Source organism: Misgurnus anguillicaudatus, chromosome 4 (assembly GCF_027580225.2).
Source record: "Misgurnus anguillicaudatus chromosome 4, ASM2758022v2, whole genome shotgun sequence".
In the NCBI taxonomy this organism is placed as follows: domain Eukaryota; kingdom Metazoa; phylum Chordata; class Actinopteri; order Cypriniformes; family Cobitidae; genus Misgurnus; species Misgurnus anguillicaudatus.
Genome location: NC_073340.2, coordinates 16,016,325 through 16,042,690, shown reverse-complemented (window position 1 = coordinate 16,042,690; position 26,366 = coordinate 16,016,325). Strand labels below are relative to the sequence as shown.

Genomic DNA, 26,366 nt, shown 5'->3' with positions numbered 1-26,366 from the left:
TAAGAACATAGTAAAATATTGAAAAACGGTGGTGTTTTCCTTTAATAGACGTTTAACCATACACTTACAAAAAATGATCAAAATATGTACCCCAAAAAAGTCCTAATTAGGTACACATATTTATACATTTGGTACCTTTGAGATGCTTATACATTTTTAGCTCTTTGAGGTACTAATAAGCTCTCTTTGGTACCAGTATGTAGCTCTGAGGTACCAATATGAATCCTTTAGGTGCAAAGTTGTACTTTTTGAAAGGGTAGCCCAAAAATAAATATATACATAAAACCAAACACCTCGTAATCACTGTTGACTTTGCTTACATGATGGTAGCTATATCATACATCTCGCAAGTAATTTTGGCAAAAATGACATGTAACCAAATTCAAGTTTATTTTGACTAGATGTGGGGTACTCATAGCCGGACTATAATGGGACTATTGTTAACCTAGACGGTGAAATGACGACAAGTGCTTGCTGGGATGTGTGTTCAAGCAAATTATTACAAAATGAATGATAGATCAGCAGATGGCCAGGTCCACTTGCAAAGAAAGGACAAACTTGGGCTAAGTTCAACGGATATCTAGTTTCATACATAAAACATTTAAACCACACACACAGTTGACTACCACGGTAAGAAAAAAATTCTTTTTTGTGTTCAACAGAAACTCATACAGGATTTTAAGAACATGAGGGTGAGTAAATGATGACTGTATTTTCATTTTTTGGTGAACTATCCCTTTAATAAAGACTAAAACACTTTAAAGAGCACCTATTGTCCGATTCACATTTTTAAATTTCCTTTGGCGTGTAAGTGTGTATTAGTACATGTTATGATATGCAAAATGTACAAACCCCAAAGTAAACAATGATGTGCATTATCGTCTCCAACGTAAATCTCTTTTCATGGACTACAACAAACACACGGATTGTAGGCAACAGTTTACTTCCTGGGATTGCTGGCTGACGTCAGAGGTTTTCAGGCCAATCACAACGTACAAATTAGCTGGCCAATCAGGGACACAGAGCTTTTCAAATCCGTGCGTTTCAGGAAGAGAGCGAAATCTGGAGCTACAAAAATTTACTGTGTTTTTTAACCATAAACCACTCAAGCACATTGAATTATACCAAATACACAAAATAACGTTGTTTTTTCTTTCTGTCAGTGATAATAAAAATGTAATTTTCACCAAAATATCTGTTTCACACAAGTGCAGATTCCTGTTTGAAGACTGTTGTGTCAATGTGTGATTGGAAGTTACTTCAGAGTAACATTGTTACCGGTATTTATTTAGAGAAATACAGACCTAAATGAAAGTAAATGTCTAATTCTCACTTACCGCACACTCTCTCAAGCTCATCTGATCCATCCTTGCAGTCCTTGTAGCCATCACACTTCCAGCTTTCGGACAAACAGTCTCCGTTCAGACAGGTGAACTGGTCTGGATGGCAACGCTGCCCATTGTCACTTATGCAGTCTTTCCCATTGTTGGCCAGATACCAGTTACCAGTGCTTGGACACTGACACTCTGGGCCAGCTGGACCTGGAACAAAGAGACAAAAGGCATACGTGATAATAATAATGTTTATTTTATATACCACCTTTCAACAATCTCAAGGACACACCCGGACGTGGTCTGAATACGGTTTGCTTTTGGGTCCTTTTAGGAGGGCTCTGAGATCACTTCATTTGTTCACATATACACACGATCTGCTCTGGGAGCGTTTGAAGGGCTCAAACGAAATAGGTGTGAAAACACCCTTAATGTCTAAATAAGTTTCACTGTAAGTTTCCTCAAATAACTGCCATTCAGATCAATGTCCAACTTTGTACACATGGGACGCAGACTGACCTGGCACACAGACATGACTGCAGCCTCCATTGAACAGCTGACAGGGACTTGAGCAGCTCTCCTGCTTGCTGCCAGAGAAGACGTGAATGTCATTGGGTCTATACTGCAGATCCGTGGCCATTATTGAGACTCCGGAGCCGTCGTCCTTGTTGGCACGGTACACAGTCCGTGTATTCCAATCCGTCCAGTAGATATCCTGCTGGAACACGGTCACGGAAAATGGGTTCTGAGTGAGGGTAAGAATGACTTCCCTGTTGGCTCCGGTCAAAGACGCACGCTCAATCTGGTCCCTGTGGCACAGAGCAATTTCCACAAATGTTTGCATCTCTGAAAACTAAACTCACAGTGTTGCATCTGCCCAATACAGCAGTCTTTCTTCATAATCCAAAGACAGAGCATTAGGTTGAGAAAGGCTTGTGTTTACAATAGAGATCCGGAAGTTTCCACCAAGTGTGGCTCGTTCAATTTTAGCAGGATATCCCCAGTCTGTCCAGTACAAGTATCTAGGTAAGAAAACATTTCTTAAAAAGCATTTTTTAACATGATGGTCCTGAGATTTTAAAAGCGAAAGTATGGATATTTTACCCATAGCAGGGATCCACTACGATTGCTCTGGGCCGGTTGGCATGTGCGATGAAGGAGCGGTTTAGGCCACCTACTCCGATGGCCTGCACACTCCGATTATGATAATCAGTGAAATAAAGACGCTTGTGGATCCAATCATAGGCCAGACCTTGGGGATCATCCAGATCTAAAGTAAAACACACAGTTGGTTAGAAAAGATTCAGAACACATTGGCAGCTCTATTAATTCAAAAAAATGTGAAAACATCAGATTGTACCACTGGCTATGGTGATTGGAGGGCTTGTGCTGCTGGTGGTTGTGATGTATCCGATTATACTCCGTCCTATACCCACGTACTGGGTGAAGAACACTCTCTTGTCCTGAAAGTCAAACTCCGTTGCCAAGACTCCATAGCCGAGGGAAAAAGTGGGGAACGGGGAGTTGTGGTCATCTGGGTCCAGCCTGATGCTGTTCAGGGTGTAATCCGTGGTGAAAAACAAATACTCATCAAGGCCGAAACCGCAAGAGACCCCATTGCTGAGTAGAGAGCCATGGGCGCAGCCACATTTGGGCTGTTGCTGTTCAGGGATTGCGAAGCATAACTGTACGCAGCGTCCGTTGTTCTCATGGCATGGGTTAAAGCCCACCAGGTTGGCATCGGTGGGCTGAACATGGCTGTCAAACACTGCAACATCTGTCAGATCCACAATACCATCTCGGATGACCTCAGGCGTGTCTGTATTCTCCGGTAGCTTGCTGGCCTGGAAAAGTTTGCCTAGCTTGCGATCCACCCACAGCATGTAGTTGCCAAAGATGGCAACGCTGTATGGGGAAGGGTAGCGACTGCCATAGCGTACGATCTGGCGCTCAGAACCATCGGGTGCCATGCGGGAGATCATGTCCAGCGTGTCATCAACCCAGTACAGAAAGTCACTGGTGTAGTCAATTGTAAGACCCCGGGGGGATGACAGGCTCTCAGTGGCAAGAATAGTCCGATTGGTACCATCTAAAAGAGCACTTTCGATTTTAGGCGACTGGCCAGCATCAGTCCAAAAGAGAAGGCGCAGTTTGGGGCTAACAGCAAGATCTTGTGGACGATCATCTGAACTCTTAAGCAGGATCAGTCGATTACTGGTGTTCAGACACAACACCTCGAGGTACGTCTGAGTCGTAAATGCGTTGGTGAAGTATAAGTTTCCTGACAAAAACAATAATGTAATAAATTTATTTGCATGCACTTGCCAAATACTTTTTGCAAACTGAAACCTCCAATGGGTAGGATACGCTCATTCCAATTACAGGGCCTCGAAAAAGACCAATATTGTTATTTTTCGTTACTACCTCCAGAGTCAGGAGTGGGTAATGTACCCGTTTCACAGTAAATCAAAATCATTGTTTTCACAGTAATTTACCTGCGATCCAATCTACAGCCAAGCCCTGAATCCTTCCCAAGCCCACTTGAGTGATGATGGCAGAATAGCCGGATCCATCTGTCTTGGCTCTGTAAATGCCTCTGTAGGATGTGTAGGTGCTGTTATCAATCCAGTACAAAAATCCGGAGGCAATGTGCATGTCCAACTTGTCAATAATTGAGTAAGTACCTGCAAAACAGCCCAAAAAATGGTGAACACTACACATTATTTAGTCAATGCTAAACAGGATTACAGAACTTACTTTGTTATTTTATTAAGAATTATTTACAGGGATTTTATTAATATTATACAGGGAGTGCAGAATTATTAGGCAAGTTGTATTTTTGAGGATTACTTTTGTTATTGTACAATTACAGTGCTCTTGGTCAATTCAAAATGTTAACAAACCCTCAAACCTGAACATTTAAGTAGTAAAAGTGAAATTTTGGCTTTATTAAGAGAATATTTCTATGTACATCATTATTAGGCAACTATTAGTGTGCAGAATTATTAGGCAACTTAATGAAAAACCAAGATTTTACCATCTCACTTGTTTTTTTTTTTCAACTGTTAAAGTGAGAATAATAAACAAACTCTACATTTACAAAAAATTTTTATAAAACAATAAAAATTAAAAAAATATATAGACTCAGTGACCAATATAGCCACCCTTCTTTTCGATAACAGTCACAAGCGTTCCATTCACGGATTCAGTCATTTTCTTGATCTGGTCAGAATCAACATTTTGTGCAGCCGCAACCACAGCCTCCCAGACACTGTTCAGAGAGGTGTACTGTTTACCTTCACTGTAAATGTCCTGCTTAAGAAGGGATCAAAAGGTCTCAATAGGGTTTAAGTCAGGTGAAGAAGGGGCCATGTCATTAGTTTTTTACCTTTAAGGCCTTTACTGGCCAGCCACTCAGTTGAGTACTTTGATGCATGTGCTGAAGCGTTGTCTTGCATAAAAAAGTCTTATTGAAAGGTGCAGATTTTTTTCCTGTACCACTGCTTGAAGAAAGTGTCTTCTAAAAATTGGCAGTAGGTCTGAGAGTTGTTTTTTATATACATTTTCAACCCAAAAAGGTCCAACAAGCTCATCTTTAATAATACTTGTCTGTGCCTGCCTGCCTGTAATGTAGAAGACACTTTCTTCAAGCAGTGGTACAGGAAAAGTTTGCATCTTTCAAGAAGACTGATTATTTTTAGTGATCGACCGATATATCGGCCGGCCGATACATCGGGCCGATTTTAGCAGGTTTTAGGTGTATCGGCATCGGCCGATTCGCGGCTTGCGTTCGCCGATAGTTTTTCCCCGGCATTAATTACAGACAGGCGCCCACAGGCAGCTCTGTGTTGCTGGAGGCTGCCTGCAGCCCGTGCATTGCCCCTCCCCCCACTAGCAGAGCGGAGCGCTCCAAGCCAGTGCTGGTAAGTTTTAAACTTCAAAGCATCTTTTAACTGTTTGACTGAAATATTGCCATATACTTTGAAAGTGTTAACACGTTGCTTTATATGTGCGTGCAACCATAGCTAAGAAAGTTTGGTGGTCCTAATGGAAAACGCGAATGCCTATAAAACTGCTTGCCATTGTATTTAGGGAGCTTCAAATAGCTTTTAGGCTAACCGTATGCATACGGCAGCTGTTACGAATACTGGTCATAGGATTAAATAATGCTGACGTTGTTCCGTGATTTCGTGGTATTTATAGGAGTTTTATTCAGCGACCACCAGTCTGACGTTTGGACGCGACGCGTGCTCATAATGCCGCAAGCGAACGCAGGTCATAAGCCGAACAGCTGATCATAGCTGGACAGGGTGGGTTTTTAATTCTCATCTCCATAAATATATGTAGTAGTAAAAGGCTAAAAATCAATATCCATTGCTGATAGTTTCTCGTCATTGTGGAGAGCGCAGTTCATGGTTGCATACGTTTATGGTTGTTAACGCGGAATTTTCGTCAGCGAAAAAAATTAAGAAATTCGACCCAAAGCACTTAGTTCCAAACAGTTCCTACATGACTTTTATGTGACCGGAGAAGTGTTGTTTTGTAAGTTTTGTCAACATTTCCGTTCACTGGGAGCGCAAAGATACATGCACTCTCTCATCCATGTCTCACTGAACCTCTCCCACGTGCACGCGCTTTACTATCTGACCGAAGTCCGTACACAAATCCTCATGTATTTGTTCAGTTTTATGCGTTTTAAGCGAGCTGAGGCAAACTAACTATCCCTCGCATTTATTATATGGCACTAGGGTGTGTGAGGTACAGAAGTGGGGCAATTGGCATGTTATTCAGAATTCTTTTTAAGTTGTTTTTTGATCAGTATTGCTGTTTACATTTCCCTTGGCTTCTTATTAAAGACATTTGCTATACAAGAGATTAAGTTAAGTGCACTAAAACTTAGACCTAAGCATTAAATAGGTTGTAAATAGTTGGTTACTTTCATGGATAAAGTAAAGTGTTCCCCTTGTTATGCTGCTTGGTTGCTGCTACTGTGTGCAATGGTGTAATTATTATTTTATTTATGTATTTTAACTTTACTTTACTTTACTTTACTTTATTTTATTGTCCACGTAGTGGAAATTTGTCTCTGGCTTCACATGCATCAATACAACAACACATAACATAACAAAATACAATAAAAAAAAGAAAATAGAAAAAACAAACACACATCAATCAGAACCATTTAAAATCTTGACAGCATTTGGCACAAAGGATAATTGGTAAACCTTCCTAATTACTCGTGGTTGCCTATAACGTCTTCCCGAAGGCATCAGTTGGAACTTGCCGTGTAGAGGATGAGAAAGCACTCTCCGGTCACATAAGCAGCACTGAATTTTCTTACTTGCTCTACCTTTTTTACTATTTGTTAAATATAGTTCAGTAAATGTTCCTTTTTTAAATTAAGAGTTGTAACATTTGGTTTTATCATTGTGTCATTTTTATGATATAAACTGAATGAGAAAAAACAGTATCGGCTCAAAATATCGGCTAAAGAAAATCGGCAGCCTGGTATCGGTCATCGGCTAAGGCTGATGGAAAAAAATCGGTATCGGCATCGGCACAAAAAAATCCATATCGGTCGATCCCTAATTATTTTGTAAGACAACGCTCCATCACATACATCACAAGTACTCCACTGCATGGCTGGCCAGTAAAGGCCTTAGAGATGAAAAACTAATGACATGGCCCCCTTCTTCACCTGACTTAAACCCTATTGAGACCTTTTGATCTCTTCTTAAGCAGGACATTTACAGTAAAGGTAAACAGTACACCTCTCTGAACAGTGTCTGGGAGGCTGTGGTTGCGTCTGCACAAAATGTTGGTTCAGACCAGATCAAGAAACTGACTGAATCCGTGAATGGAAGGCTTGTGACTGTTATCGAAAAGAAGGGTGGCTATATTGGTCACTGAGTCTATATATTTTTTATTTTTTTATTGTTTTATTATTTTTTTTATAAATGTAGAGTTTGTTTATTATTCTCACTTTAACAGTTGAAAAAAAAACAAGTGAGATGGTAAAATCTTTGTTTTTCATTTAGTTGCCTAATAATTCTGCACACTAATAGTTGCCTAATAATGATGTACATAGAAATATTCTCTTAATAAAGCCAAAATTTTACTTTTACTACTTAAATGTTCAGGTTTGAGGGTTTGTTAACATTTTGAATTGACCAAGAGCACTGTAGTTGTACAATAACAAAAGTAATCCTCAAAAATACAACTTGCCTAATAATTCTGCACTCCCTGTATAGGTTTTGTAAACTGCCTCCCTCTACAATGTCCTAACCAGATTAGATAACTGTGAATGGGTAACTAAGGAAACTAGCAGTCTCTGTGTTAAATGCATTTTCACATGCAGTACTGACAAAATATTTTTTTACTAGAATCTTATCACAGGTTAGGACAAAGTTTAACCTCTTCCTCCATGCTAAGAAATACTGACATATTACAATGAATACTCACTGGCCCCAATAGGAACCATGGCTTCAGAGTGATCCGAGCTGTTGATGTGGAATCCTCTGATGAATTTAGAAGAGGAGACCACAGCATAAGAGTCATACTGCTCACAGTGAGAGCCATCCTGAGATGGGACAAACCCTGTAGTGCAGGCACATGTCTTCTGTCCATCAGGTTTGGGCAGACACAGATGGGGACAGCCACCGTTGTTGGTGCTACAAGCATTGGTTGTTCCAGCAAAGTCTGCATTTAATGAATTGAAGGTGAACAGAACATAAATTATTTTTAAACAGGAAAAATCCAAAAGATTAAACTCGGATAGTCTTATATTGTGCCTTAAATGAAAATTGTACTAATCAGAGAGATCTATCTATGTTGTTTCATTTTACTATTAATATGTTTCTCCTTCAAGAGAAATAAAATATTCAAAATGGTCCCAAGCTGTCTTTGGGGTAGTTCCCTTTAATCAGGTCCCAATATGTACCATTTATTGTATGTGCAGATATGTATACATTTGGTACCCATATGTAATTTGAACTCTTCAAATGAAAGGGGTACTTTTTGAAAGGGTACTGCCCCAGTGACAGGCAGCTAGGGAACAATTTTGACATTTTTTTCTGAGAGCTGTTATGAAAATCTTAATTTTTTTGCAAACTGCATAGTTTGAGATGTTGATTAGGATGTTAATCTATTATTTACCTCATGTCAAGAGAAGTGAATAATTAAGTTTGTTTCACAAATTAATAAATTAATATAAGAAAGAACCTAAAAAGTCTTTATTTAAATCTTTATTTAGATCTTTCTTTAACCTCACTAAATTAAGCTGACAAGGTGAAAAAGCTTAACAGGACACTTTTAAATAAAGCATTGCAATGATTTACTCACTATCTCTGGCATGCACTTTTAGTGCCCGCACCCCAGCCATGCCAGTCCTCATCACCACCAAGCCTGCGCCAGAGTTTTTGTCCACTCTCTCGATGACCTCATAGTCAAGGTCAGTGTAGTAGAGGTAGTTTTGGTATACAGTGATCCCCCAGGGGTGAGATAATCCACTTACAATAGTCACCCTGCTCACACCATCCATAGTTCCACATTCAATCTGCCAATTAAAGAGTCATTTCAGACTCACCAAACAAACAGTGGCTTTACAAGAAAACACATAAATAAAGTGAGATATATTTGAAATGAATGACAGTGAGGTCATTGGGCAGTGTACAGTAAGTCAAAGCAATAAAACTCGAGGAGGTGTGAGATTAATTACTGTACAAATGTACATGTATGCATTAAGCAAATGCTTTTATCCAAAGCATCTTACAAGGTATACAAAAGTTCAGAATGTATCAGTAATTGCCCTACTAACATAATGCTCTACCAATTGAGCTACATGTTAACATGTACATATGTCTAATAAGTGTGCGGTTCTTACCATCCCAGTTTGAGGAACACCCCAGTAGAGCTTTCTGGCTTCAATGTCTGCAGCAATAAACTCAATATTGCCCATGTTTCCTGTGTAGAGGTTTTTGAGGTTACCACCATCCATGTCTGCACTCGCCACCTTTGGTGGAACTCCACTGCCTGTTCCTCTGTCTGTCCAGAACAATTTCCTGTAGATGACTCTCCATTATTATCCAATTGTGATACATATGTTAGAACAAGTAAAATGTGTAATAATAATGTTTTTACCCTCTGGCTGGATCAAGAGCAATTCCAATGGGCTCTCCAGCTCCTTCCGGCTTTCCTGTGTTTGTGATAATAGTTTTTCTATAATGTTGAGATCCATCAACCCTAATAACCTATGGGAGAAGAAATTTTTTTTTTCAAAATGCAATTCATACTGTTAACTTTGCTCATTTATTTTAACAAATTTTAAAATGTTATTTTTAACCCATTGTTTTAAATTAACCTAAATATGTCCATATTTGATCCAACTATGGATTGAAATATCTCAGCATTTGGGTTGAAACAACTCAAAATAGGTTTAAATTTAAACCCAATGGTTGGGTTTGTCCATATTTACCCAACCATATGTGATATCAAAAAAATTAAATGATAAAAATATCTAAGTTTATGTGTTGCTCACCTCAATGCTGCTGGTGGATGGATTGGTGTAGTACATGATTCGAGTTATCCAATCAAATGCAAGACCAGATGGGGAACCAATAATAGCAGCTGGTGCAAACTCAGTTCGATTGGTCCCGTCTGTTTTACTTCTGTAAATAGAACCCTAAAAGAAACCAATATTGCTTTGTATCAATAATCATCTGTGAACTACTTTGAAAAATCATGACACTGCAAATATTCAATCACACTATGCACAAACTAAATTCATTTTAGATTTATGCATTTGGCAGATGGTTTTATTCAGAGCATTCAATCTCTACATTTGTTTTATCAGTATGTGTGTTCACTCAATGACCTTTGCAACACAATGCTATACCATGGACATTGGATAAATACAATATTAAGCACTAAGATTATTATGTATAGGGAAAATGCAATATGGCAGCTTTGGCAACGGAAGTCCAAAATAAAGAAACAATATAGATACAGCATGAAATGACATAGAAAAAGGTGTTTTTAGCACAAATTGAGATTAACTTGAACAAATATAATGATACAGGTGATATCAGATTTAATTGTTGGTCATAAATATGTTGTTTAATTTTGATTTTAGCATGTGATTTTAGAGTTATCTGTCTTTCCCCATGTAAGTAAATAGGACTTTAGTCTTGCATGATTGAAATAATTGCCTGGAGGCATTGCAAACATGGCCGCCCAGTGGCGCGGCTTCTGTGAAGGGACTTTGGCTATACCCATCGAGCCACAGGACCACCATAAAAATAACTTATGTTCTTTCAAACTAGTAATGGAGACATGGGTTTCTTTAAAAATAAATTTAGTTTTAATGGGTTACTCACTGTGCCTTGCACCCAATAGACAAACTCCTCTTGGTCATCAAAATCAATGTCTCGACCCTGTGTGATGCCTGAAATTGGCGCCATGGCGTTGTTGGATGTGTCATTGGGATTTAGAGGAATTCCCATAATGACTGTATCCCTAACAACCATCAGGAATGGTGTTTTATCTAGAAAAATTGACAGAGATAGTTGAAGTAAAGGATGAGTTTGGACAAGTCCAAATAGACCCATGGACAGGTGAGCAAGCTTCTCCCAAGCCCTCCTTTACTTAATACATATCAGCTTTGACGTAAAAAAAACATCACACTACAATTACACACTACACTTCAAGGTTTATCAAAACTCTGACCTTTAATACAAGTACGGCCATCACTATCAAGGTTCCAACCAGACTGACAGGCGCAGTTGTAGTATCGAGGTCTTAAGGTTGACAGCAGGCACAGTTGACTGCACGGATGGTTTTCACAGGGGTTCAGCGCTGTATGAAACCCAACAGATTTTGTTATTTACAGTTATGAAAAACTAGTTGTGCCATCAGTAAACTGTGTGGAGGTCTAACCTAAAGGCTGCTTTACAGAGTGATCTATGGTGATGCCCATGCCCTGGTATACAGCGGTCATAAGAACGGTGGTGTTTCCTCCATGAAATTTGTTGGTCATCATGATTTGACTTGTGGACCGGTCACTCCAGTATATGTTGTCCTCGAAGATGGTTATGCCGTGCGGTTGCTGAAGAACCTGGAGAAATGACAGAAAATGAAGAATGTAGAAAATTCAATTAGATCATTTCAATTTATTTCTATAGCACTTTTCAAAGTTTTGTATTTAGCAAAGCAGCTATACAGTAAATATATAACATCTAACACCTATATAACATATAACACCTATAGTTCAAGAGGTGTATGAAATGTGCAGAATTTAATCAATCCAGGGTTGTAATATTAAATAGTATTTTAAAAAAGATGTACTAAATGTCAGAAATATGCTCTAGTCCAGCATCAGTCCAACCTTAAGTTAATGATATTAGCAAAAAACATAACAATACATTGCCATGTTCACTTACTCATAAGAGTTTACATCTTAATTTTAGTAAAACATTACAATAAGGCATTTGCTAAGATGAATTAACAATGAGCAATAACAATATAGTTTGTTAGCTAATGTTTATAAATGTGTTGCTATTATTTTACATATGAAAAGATGCACCAATATATTGGCCATTAATAGGTATCGGTCGATAAAAGCAATTTTTCACACTATTAGCTATTGGCCGATAGTTTAAAACAGCCGATAGTCATGGCCGAAATATTCTGTCAGTTAAAATAAATCAGGAAAATTCAATGAATTTGAGATCAGTGTATAGAAACTGTTAAGAAACATCACTAGTTGTTCAATATTAATGGTCCGTATATGAAATGAATAATGTCAGAAATTGTAATCTTTAGAATTTAGTTAAAGGAATACTCTACTCATTTTCAATATTAAAATATGTTATTACCTTAACTAAGAATTGTTGATACATCCCTCTATCATCTGTGTGCGCGCACGTAAGCGCTGGAGCGCGCTGTGATGCTTCGATAGCATTTAGCTTAGCCCCATTCATTCAATGGTACCATTTAGAGATAAAGTTATAAGTGACCAAACACATCAACGTTTTTCCTTTTTAAGACGAGTAGTTATACGAGCAAGTTTGGTGGTACAAAATAAAACGTAGCGCTTTTCTAAGCGGATTTAAAAGAGGAACTATATTTTATGGCGTAATAGCATTTTCGGGAGTACTTCGACTCGCCTGAAAAGTCCACTCCCTTTCTCCCTCTCATAATGGGAGAGGGAGGGTGTTACTGCGGCGGGTCGGGGTACTCCCAAAAGTGCTATTGCGCCATAAAATGCAGCTCCTCTTTTAAATCCGCTTAGAAAAGCGCTGCGTTTTGTTTTGTGCCACCAAACTTGCTCGTGTGGCTGCTCGTCTTGAATGGGGGGGGCGTTGATGTGTTTGGTCACTTCTGGCTTTGTCTCTGGTTGGTGCCATTGAGTGAATGGGGCTGGGCTGGGTGCTGTCGGGGCGTCGCGGCGCGCTCCGGCGCTTGCGTGCGCGCACACAGATGATGGAGGGATGTATCGGCTATTCTTGGTTAGGGTAGTGACATATTTTGATATTGAAAATGAGTAGAATATTCCTTTAATGCAAGTTAATATAACCACCAAACCATTGGTATCGGCTATTGTATTGACAATAATATCGGAAATCGAAGGAAAATTTTATATAAGTGCATCTTTAAAGGGATTTTTATCGTTTTGAAATACATTCAGCTGATTTCCGGGTCCGGCGGTACCATTTCTGCATAGTTTAGAATAATCCATTGAATCTGATTAGACCATGCAGCAGGTGCAATGATATTACGCAGCACCTTTAAATAGTCCCCTGCTATTGAAAGTAACCAAGGGTCTATTTTCGGGCAGTGCGTAATAACATTGCGCCTGCTGCAGCCATGCTACATCAGCAAAGTGACTGATTATTACGCCAGAATGAGAGTATAGTTCCTAGCCATATCTGTCAGGAATCACGAGGCGGAGAACCCAGATGCAGACGTTTAACACAAAACTTTATTAACAATAACATAAAGGCCCACGAGGGAGCAAAATAACTCACAAGACAGGAAACATGGCATACATGAGACAAACGAACCAGCACAGGACAGCAAACACAAGGACACTAAATAGGGGAGCAAATCAAGAGGGAACAGGTGACATGAATCAAACTATAATTAGGTGATTAACAAGGAGACAAGGGGGCGGGGTTATAGACAAGACAGGCAAGGCACATGGCCAGATAAACAAAGCCAAGTGCCTTAACATAAAACACATGGGCTGTCATGATCCTGCCACAAGGAACAAAACTATGACAAGAAGGCAGGACCATGACAATATCAACCAAGAAAATCACAACTTTTAATTTTCTGTCGGTCTTAGTACACAATGGAACTACAGAAGAGTCAAGTTTTAAATAGGAAAAATATCCAAACTCTTTGGTTATTTTTTAGCGTGATGCTAATGGTCTAATCAGATTCAATGGATTATGCTAATCTATGCTAAAAGGGGTACCACCAGACCCGAAGATCAGCTAAATGGATTCCAAAACTGTAAAAATCAAATGTTTAAACATAGGGGAGCTGAAAATTAGCATATTTAAAAAAAAAAGTGAAGTGTCCCTTTAATTAAAACCTATAATTGAGAAAAACTATATTGCATGACCCAAATAAAAGGTCTATTTTCGGGCAGTGCGTAATAACATTGCGCCTGCTGCAGCCATGCTACATCAGCAAAGTGACTGATTATTACGCCAGAATGAGAGTATAGTTCCTAGCCATATCAACCAAGAAAATCACAACTTTTAATTTTCTGTCGGTCTTAGTACACAATGGAACTACAGAAGAGTCAAGTTTTAAATAGGAAAAATATCCAAACTCTTTGGTTATTTTGTAGCGTGATGCTAATGGTCTAATCAGATTCAATGGATTATGCTAATCTATGCTAAAAGGGGTACCACCAGACCCGAAGATCAGCTAAATGGATTCCAAAACTGTAAAAATCAAATGTTTAAACATAGGGGAGCTGAAAAATTAGCATATTTTAAAAAAAAGTGAAGTGTCCCTTTAATTAAAACCTATAATTGAGAAAAAAATATATTGCATGACACAAATAAAAGTAGACTTGCAATAAATGGTGGACTCTTACCAAATCACTTGCAAAGACCTGGTTCCGGTTTTTACCGTCGTAGTCACAGTAGTCAATATATTTCAAATAGGCGTCAGCAAAGTATAGTCTTCTGGTTGTGTAATCCAGGGTAAGTCCATTAGGCCAGTATACCTTACTGGTCACGATTGCTCTTCTCCCGAACCCATCCATACTGGCCTGTTCTATACGAGGGTTCTGACCCCAGTCCGACCAAAACATAAGATTGGTGCTGTGAAGAACACAGTGGATATTATGATGTTGTGCTACCTTATATTGCATCTTATGCTATGTTATAATACAAATATTGCAAATATTCTTACTGGTTGCGAGGGTCCAGAGCCAATCCACGAGGGCTGGTGACATTCTCTGTAATCAAAACTTTCCGGAAGCGGCCATCTAGGGTAGATACTTCAATGTTCTCCATGACATAGTCAGTCCAGTAAATGTTTCTACCCACCCAATCCACTGCTATAGTTTCAGGTACCATCAGGCCCGAAGAAAACACCTAATATAACAGCATCAGTAAATGAGTTTATATCCTAAAAATCTAATCTTTATTTCTTTTTATACATCTACATTAAATGTATGCATTTGACAGATGCTTAGAAGAGACTTAAAAGGTATTCATTTTATCAGTGCACTGTATGTGTGTTCACTGGGATTGAAGCCATGACCCATAACCATCTATCAGTTTAGTACAGAAAGACATTTTATTACTTGCTGTACCTGTTTTTGGTCCGTGCCGTTCTGGAATGAACTGTAGATCATGTTGTAATTTGCATCGCCCCAGTAGATTCTTTTGCTGACTCTATCAAAGTCTACAGTGACGATGCTCCCACCACTGGCTACGGGTTGGATGATCTGTGGCCTGAGGTTCACACGGTTAGCGATAAGCTGGCTGCGCCTGGCCACCAGAAGTAAAGCTTCACCTGGTGCTAAAGGAGACAAAAGTGACAAAATTACTAGTGTTACAATTAACTAATTAAAAACAGTCCAAGCAAGTATATACTTTTCTAAAAACATCTTAATCCAGTCAAGAATGTGAATGATGGAGATGTTGCTTACAGGTGGCTTTACATGTCCGTCCATCAGGCTCCATCTGGTAGCCAAAGTCACAGGAGCATCGGAAAGAGCCGCGCTCATTGTAGCAAGTCTGACTGCAAAATCCAGGGATCAGACACTCGTTTATATCATCACAGGTTTTCGAGTCATTCAACAGCTGGAATCCAATATCACATATGCATTGCGCTCCGAACGGACCCTGAATACAACCATCACTGCAGCCTCCGTTATTTACCTCACAGTCATCTCCATCTTAAAAAACGTATAACAGATGTTAGAAAGAGAAAGTAAAAATGTTAGATTAGAGTGCATAAATGCAATGCATAAATCTGGCATTGTACTCACTGCAAAGGGGAGATTCGTCAGCTCCATTGGGACAGTCTTTTTTGCCATCACACAACCAAGACTGCGCAATGCACACCTGGTCGGTTGGACACAACCACTGACCTGACGGGCAACTGAATGGTGGAGTTGGACAGTTTGTCTCATCGCTCATGTCCCTACAATCATCATCCCCGTCGCAAACCCAACTCTGAGACACACAGTTTCCATTAGCACACTGAAAATCTGGCGATCTGCAGGTGCGGGGAGGGCAGCCATTGTGTTCGTCAGAGCCGTCTTCGCAGTCCGGATGGCCGTCACATTCCCATAATTTCGGAATACAGAATCCGTCCACCTGGCACTGGAATTCATTGTCATGGCAGAGACCAGGCCCACGTGTGGCTGCACATGGAATAAACCATCAGTCACTGGCATTTCTTTATTCGTCCTTATTAAAGACGAGGTGCATGATTTTTGAGAGAGAAGAGAGTCGGCCGAGTACCAAAATACACTTGTAGCCAATCAGCAGTAAGGGGCGTGTCTACTAACCAACATTGTTAAATGGGTTGCATATGTGTGGGGCGGGTCTATCAAAAGTAAACATTGTGGCTTTGTCAAATAGTGACCCATCACAAACAATTACGTGAATGTGGGGGCATTTTTGTTTTTGTTATTGGAACTTTAACAGAGATAGACATACTAAAACTAATTTTGACTATTATTTAGTACTTATTGTATTCAAATTGGGATGCAGGGATGTTCACAGCAACATTATAAAAGATAGTATCCTATGCTGTCAACCTATGAACTATCACCCAAAAATTTCAAATTTTAAATAATATCATAAAATATAGATAAAATGTACATGTAACAAATAACAGTAACTTACGACAGCCACTTTCATCTGAGTGGTCCCTGCAGTCATAAACCCCATCACAGCGGTAGCTCTGACTCACACACTGATCTCCACTGGCACAAGCAAACTCCCAATTTCCACACGAATACTCTATCCAGAGTAAGAAACAACCACACAATCCATACTGAATAAGTAGACCTTTAGAAGGGATACCTGAACCTCAAATATGCCAACTACACCTTACCACAGTCTTTCTCATCAGAGCCATCCAAACAGTCCTTATCTCCATCACAAACATATGACCCGTATATACAGCGGTGGTCTGGGCAAAGAAAGTAGCCTGGCTGGCAGCTGCTGATGACATCTAAAAATAAATAGAAAAGAATATTTTATGTATTTTAATCTTTGGGTAAACTTTTTATTCAATGGCCATGAAAACACAAATTAAGGTTGAGGATGTGCATTTGCAGATCTTTAATTTTATTACAAAATCTTGGAGTGCGATACTTACTGCAGTCTCTCTCATCAGAACCATCACCGCAGTCATTGAACGCATCGCACACCCATGATTTTGGCACACAATTTCCATTGGTGCAGGGGAATTGGTCTGAAGAACAGGTGGTTGGACCACGTGTAGGGCAGTTATCCTCATCAGACCCATCACCGCAGTCATTGTGTCCATCACAGCGCCATCTAGCAGGGATGCAGTGCTTGTTCCCACAGGTGAAAGCATAGGGGGAGCAGGTTGTCCCTAATTAAAAACATTTTAGAGATGTACAACGATACATATTTTGCTATATATTTATGAAAAATAATTTTCTATTTTTGTTTTAAAGCAAAATATTATGTATTGTGTATATATATATATATATATATATTTGGCAGACACTTCGTCCAAAGCAAGGTATACATTTTTTTCATTATGTGTGCTCCCTGGGTTTATACCCTTGACCTTTTGGCATGCTAACCAGTGCTCTACACTGAGCTTGCAGGGGCACATTCATAAATTGCAGTTTTAAACTAAATGCAAAAATAAAACTTCACTAAAGTGAAGTGTGACCTTTTTAGTTGTAGCGCCTCCAGCTATATTTAGGGCTGTAACAATTATTAAATTTGACTGACAGTTAATTGTCTTATAAATTATGTATTATTATAATACACTGTATTAAATTTCTTTGCAATGTATCGCGTTACACTGTTATGGTCTCATTTATACAGCTGCTGCAGCTCCCCCTTGTGTTTTTAGAGGGATGTGCAATCATTGCGGTGATCTGAAATCATCACAATGACCCCCCCTCTCTTCGGAGGAAAACTTTTTTATAAAGCAAATTATTTTTTACAATACAGATAATAGATATAGTACTTATATACAGTGCACATAAGGGGAGGGGGATTAAACAATCACAATGAGATGATTATTTAATCATTGTGACCACCCTAGCAATATTGAAAGGTTAACTTCATAAAAGACTAAAAATTGTACATTTTATTTTTCATTTTATGTCGACAAAACCTTTGACATCTTTCAAGGTACCTTTAACTAGAACCTTTTAAACTTTTTTTTTTTTAAGTGCATATGCTTCATCAAAAGTTGACACTCGCGTCCTTAGATATTATGACTAACTCCCAAATTTGTGTTTCAAAAGTTTGTGATGCCCTCCAACATATATACTGTTGTCCTTTTGCTCACACCTGTACATACTATACGCACCTGGCTCTGTGCAGTTGGCTTCATCTGTCTTGTCGATGCAGTCATTAACACCATCACAGCGGTATGAATTAGGTACACAGCGGCCCTCATCACAGGGAAAGGAGTAGTCACCACAGTTATTATCTGGTGGAGGCTCAGAGTCATCTTTTACACAGTCTCTATTGTTTTCCTGCAGTTTCATGCCATAGGGACAACCACACATGCGGCCGGACGCAGGCGTAGGGAAGCAGAAGTGACTGCAGAGGCCGTTTGCAATCAAGTTGCATCTGCTTTTGAATACTGATTCAACAAAAATAAACAAAAAAGTCAGGAAAAGTTAGACACAGAGTACACAGAGATGCACATACGTTAACTTTGTGCTGAAAAAACTCAGCATTTTTGTGATAAGTAGGGCAATTTTTGACACGTACAGTCTTGAATATCAGCTGAATAGGCTTTGACATTCATTATGCCCGTAATGCCCTTTCTGAGTATGACATTTTCTCCACCATCCCTCTTCCTCATACGAAACACAGAATTTGTCCTCCAATCTGATACAAACAGATGATCTAACACACAGCAGAGACAGATCAGTCATTAACAACTAAAAAAACATTGATACATGCACTTCCTTATACAGTATCTTTGTAGTTAAACATCCTTTCTCACTGTAATGTATGTTTTTGAATCACTTGTAAATTCTTACTAAATATAAAGCATATGAGCACTGTAATGAGCCTAACCTGAGTGTATTGTAAGTGAAAAAGGGTCAGTGATTTGTCCAACACTGGAAAACGCCTGTCGATCCATCCCGTCAATGTTCACATGCTCAATCCGATCCAGCAGTGCATCAACCCAATATAGTCTATCCATTCTGTGGAGCACAAACAAAACTTTTTGAGACTTTTCCACAAGCTCATTATTATTGGATAAACCCATTTTATTTAAAAACTCAAGAATAGTGAAAGCAAATAACTCTCAAGTCTTCCTTACAGGTAATCCACAGCAAGTCCATTTGGCCACCCAAGTGTAGTGTTGACAAGAGAAATAGCATTGCTGCCATCTGTATATGCTCTGGTGATCACCGCTGGACGATACCAATCCGACCAGAAGAGGTATCTGAAGATATACAAAAAAGCTGTGTAGTACAGTCAAGGATATCTCAAACAAATACTAACTCACATCTAAAGAAGAGTTAAATATTATGTCATTTGAGTCTTAAATGAAATAGATAGATCTCTTAGGACAAAAAATTAACAAGGCCCCATGAAATTACTTGACAAGCACAATTGTCTTTGCTGTTTAAGGGCCCTATCATACACCCGGTGCAATACAGCACAATGCACAACGCAAGTGTTTTTTGCTAGTTTCAGCGCGGCGCAAAATTATAATTTTCACATCCAGCATCACATTGATTAAATAGCAAATGCATTTGCGCCCATTTGTTCACCCATGAGCGTGCTTGGCTTGAAAACGAGGTGTGTTCATTGTTGGCGCATTGCTATTTTAAGGCAACTAAAACAGACTATGCCATTGACCAAATAAAACCTGGTCTAAAGTCAATGGCGCAATATTGTTTTTGTTATTTAAAGAGCACGTTAGCAATATGCACCTATAAGTGGGATGACAACGTGCGTTTGCTTATTACACACAATGGATGCGCAGCAGCACACAAACATTTTTAAATATTAAATTAAATTAGAAATTTAAATTAAAGGATTAAAATGTAAAAGATTATTATTGAGTCTTTTGGACATAAATGAGGACAGTTTACAGGACTTTAGAAGGCGTGTAGCTGATTCACCTTTAGCTTGTGAAGCAGATTTTTTTTGCTTTTAAAAAGTTCAAATATATATTGCATTTATTTAGATTTTTTAAATGCTACCCCATGGATGTATTGTATATGATGATTTTGTACCTTTGGATATGGTGAGATGGCAACCATTTTTAAGTAATATTTTTTCCCAGTGCTGAACTCCACACGTCTGTAAATTCTTAATTTCCTGTTTGTTACAAATAAAGTTTTTTGCAAACCTGTTTTTAGCATATTTGTAAATTATTCTTATAAAAACCTTTTTAAGATTACAGCGATCTTGCATCATACTTTACCAGCTTATTTGACTTAATACTCCATGACTGAAATAACGACTTTTAAAGAGAACCAAAGCCTTCATTACACAAATAACCATTATTATGAATAAAACAATGAAAAATAATTTTGTTATTTAATACTTTGTTTGTTCCGCTTACAAACTCCAATACGCCAAGCGCAACTGGCTTTTAAAGGGGATGAGAAATAAGACTTTTATTGGTTTATTGCACGTTACGCCCAAAACACACCCATTACTCATTACGAAAATAGACTGTGCGCCATTCGCATAGACCATTTTCCCTGTCGTTAAACTAGCAAAAGTGGATTTAGAGACGCCCCAAATGCACTTGTGCCGTGCGCTTTGGACCATGCGCTTAAATTGTTAAAATAGGGCCCTTAATGTTTATCATATGAAAAGGATAATCCTTTAGTTTGAAATAGCCAATAACTTTAGATGCCCACATTAAAAGCTAGGTATATTTAATTATTTACTATTGTTAAAGGAATAGTCTACTCATTTTCAATATTAAAATGTGTTGTTGCCTTAGCTGGGAATTGTTGATGCATCCCTCTGTCATCTGTGTGCGTGCACGTGGGCGCTGGAGCGCGCTGCGACGCTTCGATGGCATTTGGCTTGGCCCCATTCATTCAATGGTGCCGTTTGGAGATGGAGTTGGAGGTGACCAGGCACATCAGCGTTTTTCCTATTTGGGACGAGTGGTTGTACGAGCAAGTTTGGTGGTACAAAATGGAGCGTGGCGCTTTTCTGGGCGGATTTGGAAGAGGAACTATATTTTCTGGCGTAATGGCACTTTTGGGAGTACTTCGACTCATAATGGGAGAGGGAGGGTGTTACTGCGCCGAGTCGAAGTACTCCCAAAAGTGCTATTACGCCATAAAATATAGTTCCTCTTTTAAATCCGCTTAGAAAAGCGATACGTTTTATTTTGTACCACCAAACTTGCTCGTTTAACTACTCATCTTAAATAGGAAAAACGTTGATGTGTTTGGTCACTTCTAACTTTATCTCTAAATGGTACCATTGAATGAATGGGGCTAAGCTAAATGCTATCGAAGCGTTGCAGCGCGCTCCAGCGCTTACGTGCACGCACACAGATGATAGAGGGATGTATAAACAATTCTTAGTTAAGGTAATAACATATTTTAATATTGAAAATGAGTAGACTATTCCTTTAACTGGCGTAAAATTCCTAAATACTAGAGTGTTCTTGAATCTTACCATGGTACTGTTAATATTAAGGTACTCTACAGTATTTACTACAGTTATTCAATCCTCTATAATTGATACTACAAAATACCACAGTAGGCAATGGCATATAAATTAACAAAGTGTACTATGATAATATACTTTGGTATGCTAAAATTTAATACAGGTTTACAATAGTTTAAGTATACTACAGTATTTAATACAGTTTATCAATTTATAGTGATACTACACAATACTATATGTTACTATATACAAAATGTACTATAATATACTACAGTGTGCTAATATTTACTACACGTTACTACAGTAAATACTAGGTATACTACAGTATTTTTTCATGTGGGCAGCCACAAGCCATGATTTGTTAAGTGGAGGCAGGTGGTATTGGGGGGAGATTTTACTCATCTTAGGATATAAAGAAATCAAAATCTTTAACTGATGTATTCTTTACCATGCCCTTGTTCTCTCTTACCCTGCACTAGGATGTACAGCAATACCCCGAGGGTATATCAGGTTTTTAACAATGTCCCGTCTGGATCCGTCAGTCACTTTAAAAGCTGAGATGGTGCGATACGAGCTGGATGTCCAGAAGAGGACCTTTGAAGTCCAGTCATATGCCATTGACTCCACAGTGCCCACTCTATAACCTGTCAAAATCTTTTGATCTGATATATAACAACACAATACAACGTAGTTAACAAAGTGCTGAATGTTTTGTGGAAAGAGATTCATAACCATGCAGTTCGGTATCTAAATGTAAGTATCCTCAGACTCACTGGTGCCATTGATGGGTGATTGGTAAATGAGCTGCCGCAAGCGATCGTTGTAAAACACTGTCTCTGCGGAGGCATCATACTCCACTGCAGAACCGGAAAAACTTCCGGTCAGACCAGCCAGCGGCAGGGTGACGTCCTCCTGAGAGGACACATTAAGAGGGATCCCTCTGACTGCTGACGCACTTGACACCAGTAAATAATCTTTTATCTCTGGAAGTGTAAGAGAGGTGGACGGAAAGAAGGGATTCATCAGATTCTACATGTTTTACAGTACAATAAGTTAAGCTAACAAACTATATGCATGTGGCAAACTCACTAAAGCAGCTGTGATCATCAGATTGCAGGTCGTATCCAAGGCGGCACTTGCAGCGGTAACCCAACCCATCGTTGTCTGTGCGGTGACTTAGAAGGCAAATTTGCTCACACCCGCCATTGTGTTTGCCACATGGGCTTCTCACTGTCAGAAAAAATTTTGATATATTGAATATGATCATATATTATTAATCATATTCACTGATGTTTCTGGAATAGTTAACAAAATTTGGGTGAAGTGTTGGCTATGCTTCTACTCTAAAAAACAACTTTAACCAGTCTAAACGTGTTGTGTAGTCCTCCATAGTGAGGTGAGCTGACCCGACCTGACCCAAACCAAACAGTGGGGTACTATGCAATGGAAAAGCGCCATTAGCCTGGTCAAGATGGTCTGTTGGCTGGGGCTTGGAAAACTTTTAGAAAGACCAGCTTGGCAAGACTAACGTTAGGTAGCCAGCTAGAGCAGCAGCAGACTGGACTAAAACAAAAGTCAACTAAACAAATCTTTGGCTGGTTAAAGATGGATTTTTTTATCAGGAAGCAGTGCTGCATGGTACTGAAAAAGTGCAAAATATGCAATACTTTGCTAAAAGAACGTGTTATACAATATGCAATACAATTATGCGTCATATTTTTTATGACAATTATATAAACATCATAAAAGCTTGATAGTCTCGCTTTGACGACACAACTTTGTGAAATATTAAAATCACTCAGGTAGTTCAAGTATATATTTTAGCCCTAGCAAGTATTTTGTCATTATCATTAAACTCTGTCTCACCTGTGGGCTGAAGGAGTGGATGTGAGACCACAATTTGTCCAGGTCTGTTAGTAGAACGATAGAGAAATGTTGAATCACTGCCATTGAAGCGATTGGTCCGAATCACACCCATCTTGACCCAGTCAGTGAAAAAAGCATGGTTCTCAAATACTGAAATCCCAAAGGGATGGGGTACCTGATGACCTCCATTCAGCACTACTTTCCTAGTGGCACATTTGATAGCATAAACATACAAAACAGGACATTATTGACATAAATTGAAAAATATTACATTGGTAAAGTAAAAATCTTTCTTCTTAAAAACACTCTACTAAAATCTACAGGTTTAGTTTAACCCATCAAAACACATGATCTGTTCCTGAAACAAATGGTTATACCTGTCTACGCCACTATAAGTGATGGTCTCAACTAGGTTATAATGGCTGTCGGTCCAATAAACCCTCTGAGTGACCAAATCCAGTGTGATTCCAGTAGGAGAACCAAGTCTGGTCTTAATCAGCTCAAACCGATTACTACCATCCATGAAAGCTCGCTCAAGTTTTACATCATCTGTGTTGAAGCCAGAGTCCGTGAAGAACATATACCTGGAAAATTAGATTATCAATCAGTAATAGGATATACATAAACATATAACTAACATGATATATCCACACACATACAGTACTCACCCCACTGTTGGGTCCAGGGCAAGCCCATGAGGAGTCACCAAATTTTCAGCAATCAGCGTGACACGGTTTCCCCCATCATAATCACACGCTTCGATCCTCTCCACCCGTTCCTCCACAAAGTAAAGCTTGAAGTTGATCCAGTCCACAGCCAGGTTCTGCGCACTGTGCACTGCTTCAGAGAGAACCTCCTTCTTATCCTCACCATTAAAGTTCATGGAGTAAATCTGAATAAAAATATTCTTGTCAACATGATTTGATTCTGATTCAAATCTGTGGTTATTTCATACTATAAATTAATAGACACCTTCTGAGAATCGGTGTCTGTCCAAAAGATGCGTTGACTGTGCCAGTTATAACCAACACCCACAGCGTAACCTCTGCCATCTGATTGGGCCAGAAGTCTAACAAACCTCCCATGTATGTCTGCCATCTTTATATCACGTCCATCTGTGAAGATCAGGTGTGGTAAACCACCTAGGAGAACCAAGCAAGACATGTTATAACACAGGTGCATCACAACAATAAAAACAATAAAAACAAGTCTGTGTGTTCAAAATGTGTGTTCATCTGTGAAGACTAGCTTGTTAGACAAAACATGTAAGTATCATAAACTTTTGTTAAACACAGAGCTTATTTTTGAGATAACCCAAAAGTCTACAGGAAAAATTAATGAGCTTTTTTCCAAGGGAACCAGTGTCTCAATAACTTCTGGGATAGCCTACAAAAATACGTCATCCATGTGGCACTCTATAATAACTCTGAATAAGGCTGTTTATAAATATATATAATATATTTTAAGCTCATCAGAAGCATTTTGGGTTTCAGTTTCTCTTTACCTGAGATGTTGGCTTTGCAGACATGACCTTGCTCTAAGAAATATCCATCTGCACAGCTACAATGATGTGTGCCTGGTCGATCCTCACAGAAGTGATCACAGATTCCCCAAATATTACAGTCATCATAGTCTGAGGATAAACCATATACCTGCTACTGTAAGTCTGCCAATAGACACTAGTATAATAAATAAAGGGCCATATTTGTCAGCAATAATGTACGAAAGCCTAGTGACAATGAACTATATTTGGAATATGACACAGATCAAGTTTTTTATTGTGATTAAAGAAAAGACTTTAATAATGACTATGTATAAATAAATATGTTTTTCTTATTCAAAATGATAAGTAAAATCAATATTTAATATTTAATATTTAATTTGATAGAAAATATAGTTATACAATAGTCATGTAAATAGAACATGAACATAAGGATCATGAGGTTAAAACTGGGATTTATTAAAAAATACAGTATTGATCAATTAGCATCTAAAACTATAAGTTTAACAAATTAATTGTGCAAAGTGTACATTGTGTAATGTGAACCACTTTAACATTTCAAAAAGAAATCTGCACTCACCCACACATGAACGGCTATCATTGGCTACCGTAAAGCCATCGGGACAGTAGCAGGCTCCGCCCTGAGGGCTGGGGTGACAGCGATATTCACAGCTTAGAGCTGAGCACTGGCTTAAACCTACAGGTGAGATGCAGTTAACAGATTCAGTTAATTTGTGTACTGTCACATGCATAATGTGATGTGAGGCTATCATCAAACGCATTAAAAGTGCTGCCATAAAATGTGACTCAAATGTGCAGGCAGTTGAATTTGAGCACATAAAATCTCAATAAAATGTAAAACACATGAGTGTCTAGTAAAATATGACTGTTGATAAGCCGATTGCTTGGCACTGATTTGATGATGCCATGTGATTATCATTATATCAAAATTGGTCACATAGATTATGAGAAAACAAAACACGTCTACATTTACGTTTACACATTTTGCAGTTGCAGTTATCCAAAGTGACTTACAGTGCATAACAAGTATATATTTTATCAGTATTTATCAGTGTGTTTTCTGGGATCGGGCCCATGACATTTTGTGCTGCCAACACAATGCTCAAACGGCTGAGCCATATGATTAGGCTAAATGTCATTGCATTAACTACCAAACATTACAACAAGTGACATCTTTTACATTTGTATCCAACTTTTAGTGGATGTATGAAGTCTGTTTCCCTTCACGCATGGGTAACCACAGGTGTACTGTGTTGACAAATAAGATATTCCTTCATTGTTAAGATA

General features: G+C 38.7%; 1 protein-coding gene across 5 annotated transcripts in view; it reads right to left on the bottom strand.

The window, feature by feature from the left end:
- lrp2b (low density lipoprotein receptor-related protein 2b) overlaps positions 1-26,366 on the bottom strand; it is a 57,695-nt gene that overhangs the window by 26,251 nt on the left and 5,078 nt on the right. For all 5 annotated transcript variants that reach the window (XM_073866771.1, XM_073866772.1, XM_073866773.1 and 2 more), the window contains 35 exons: positions 25,639-25,755; positions 25,062-25,190; positions 24,530-24,699; positions 24,226-24,449; positions 23,935-24,141; positions 23,558-23,760; positions 22,781-22,921; positions 22,465-22,674; positions 22,161-22,353; positions 19,362-19,487; positions 19,112-19,242; positions 18,800-18,937; positions 18,390-18,668; positions 17,190-17,429; positions 16,923-17,042; positions 16,712-16,828; positions 15,847-16,224; positions 15,505-15,753; positions 15,166-15,374; positions 14,760-14,944; positions 14,440-14,668; positions 11,265-11,442; positions 11,055-11,183; positions 10,706-10,872; positions 9,868-10,011; positions 9,471-9,580; positions 9,214-9,391; positions 8,673-8,886; positions 7,794-8,030; positions 3,827-4,015; positions 2,692-3,612; positions 2,436-2,601; positions 2,195-2,353; positions 1,851-2,140; positions 1,338-1,541 (listed from right to left, as the gene is read on the bottom strand). In XM_073866771.1, the coding sequence (XP_073722872.1) occupies positions 1,338-1,541; positions 1,851-2,140; positions 2,195-2,353; positions 2,436-2,601; positions 2,692-3,612; positions 3,827-4,015; positions 7,794-8,030; positions 8,673-8,886; positions 9,214-9,391; positions 9,471-9,580; positions 9,868-10,011; positions 10,706-10,872; positions 11,055-11,183; positions 11,265-11,442; positions 14,440-14,668; positions 14,760-14,944; positions 15,166-15,374; positions 15,505-15,753; positions 15,847-16,224; positions 16,712-16,828; positions 16,923-17,042; positions 17,190-17,429; positions 18,390-18,668; positions 18,800-18,937; positions 19,112-19,242; positions 19,362-19,487; positions 22,161-22,353; positions 22,465-22,674; positions 22,781-22,921; positions 23,558-23,760; positions 23,935-24,141; positions 24,226-24,449; positions 24,530-24,699; positions 25,062-25,190; positions 25,639-25,755 (7,281 nt within the window). The remainder of the gene's footprint in view (positions 1-1,337; positions 1,542-1,850; positions 2,141-2,194; positions 2,354-2,435; positions 2,602-2,691; positions 3,613-3,826; positions 4,016-7,793; positions 8,031-8,672; positions 8,887-9,213; positions 9,392-9,470; positions 9,581-9,867; positions 10,012-10,705; positions 10,873-11,054; positions 11,184-11,264; positions 11,443-14,439; positions 14,669-14,759; positions 14,945-15,165; positions 15,375-15,504; positions 15,754-15,846; positions 16,225-16,711; positions 16,829-16,922; positions 17,043-17,189; positions 17,430-18,389; positions 18,669-18,799; positions 18,938-19,111; positions 19,243-19,361; positions 19,488-22,160; positions 22,354-22,464; positions 22,675-22,780; positions 22,922-23,557; positions 23,761-23,934; positions 24,142-24,225; positions 24,450-24,529; positions 24,700-25,061; positions 25,191-25,638; positions 25,756-26,366) is intronic.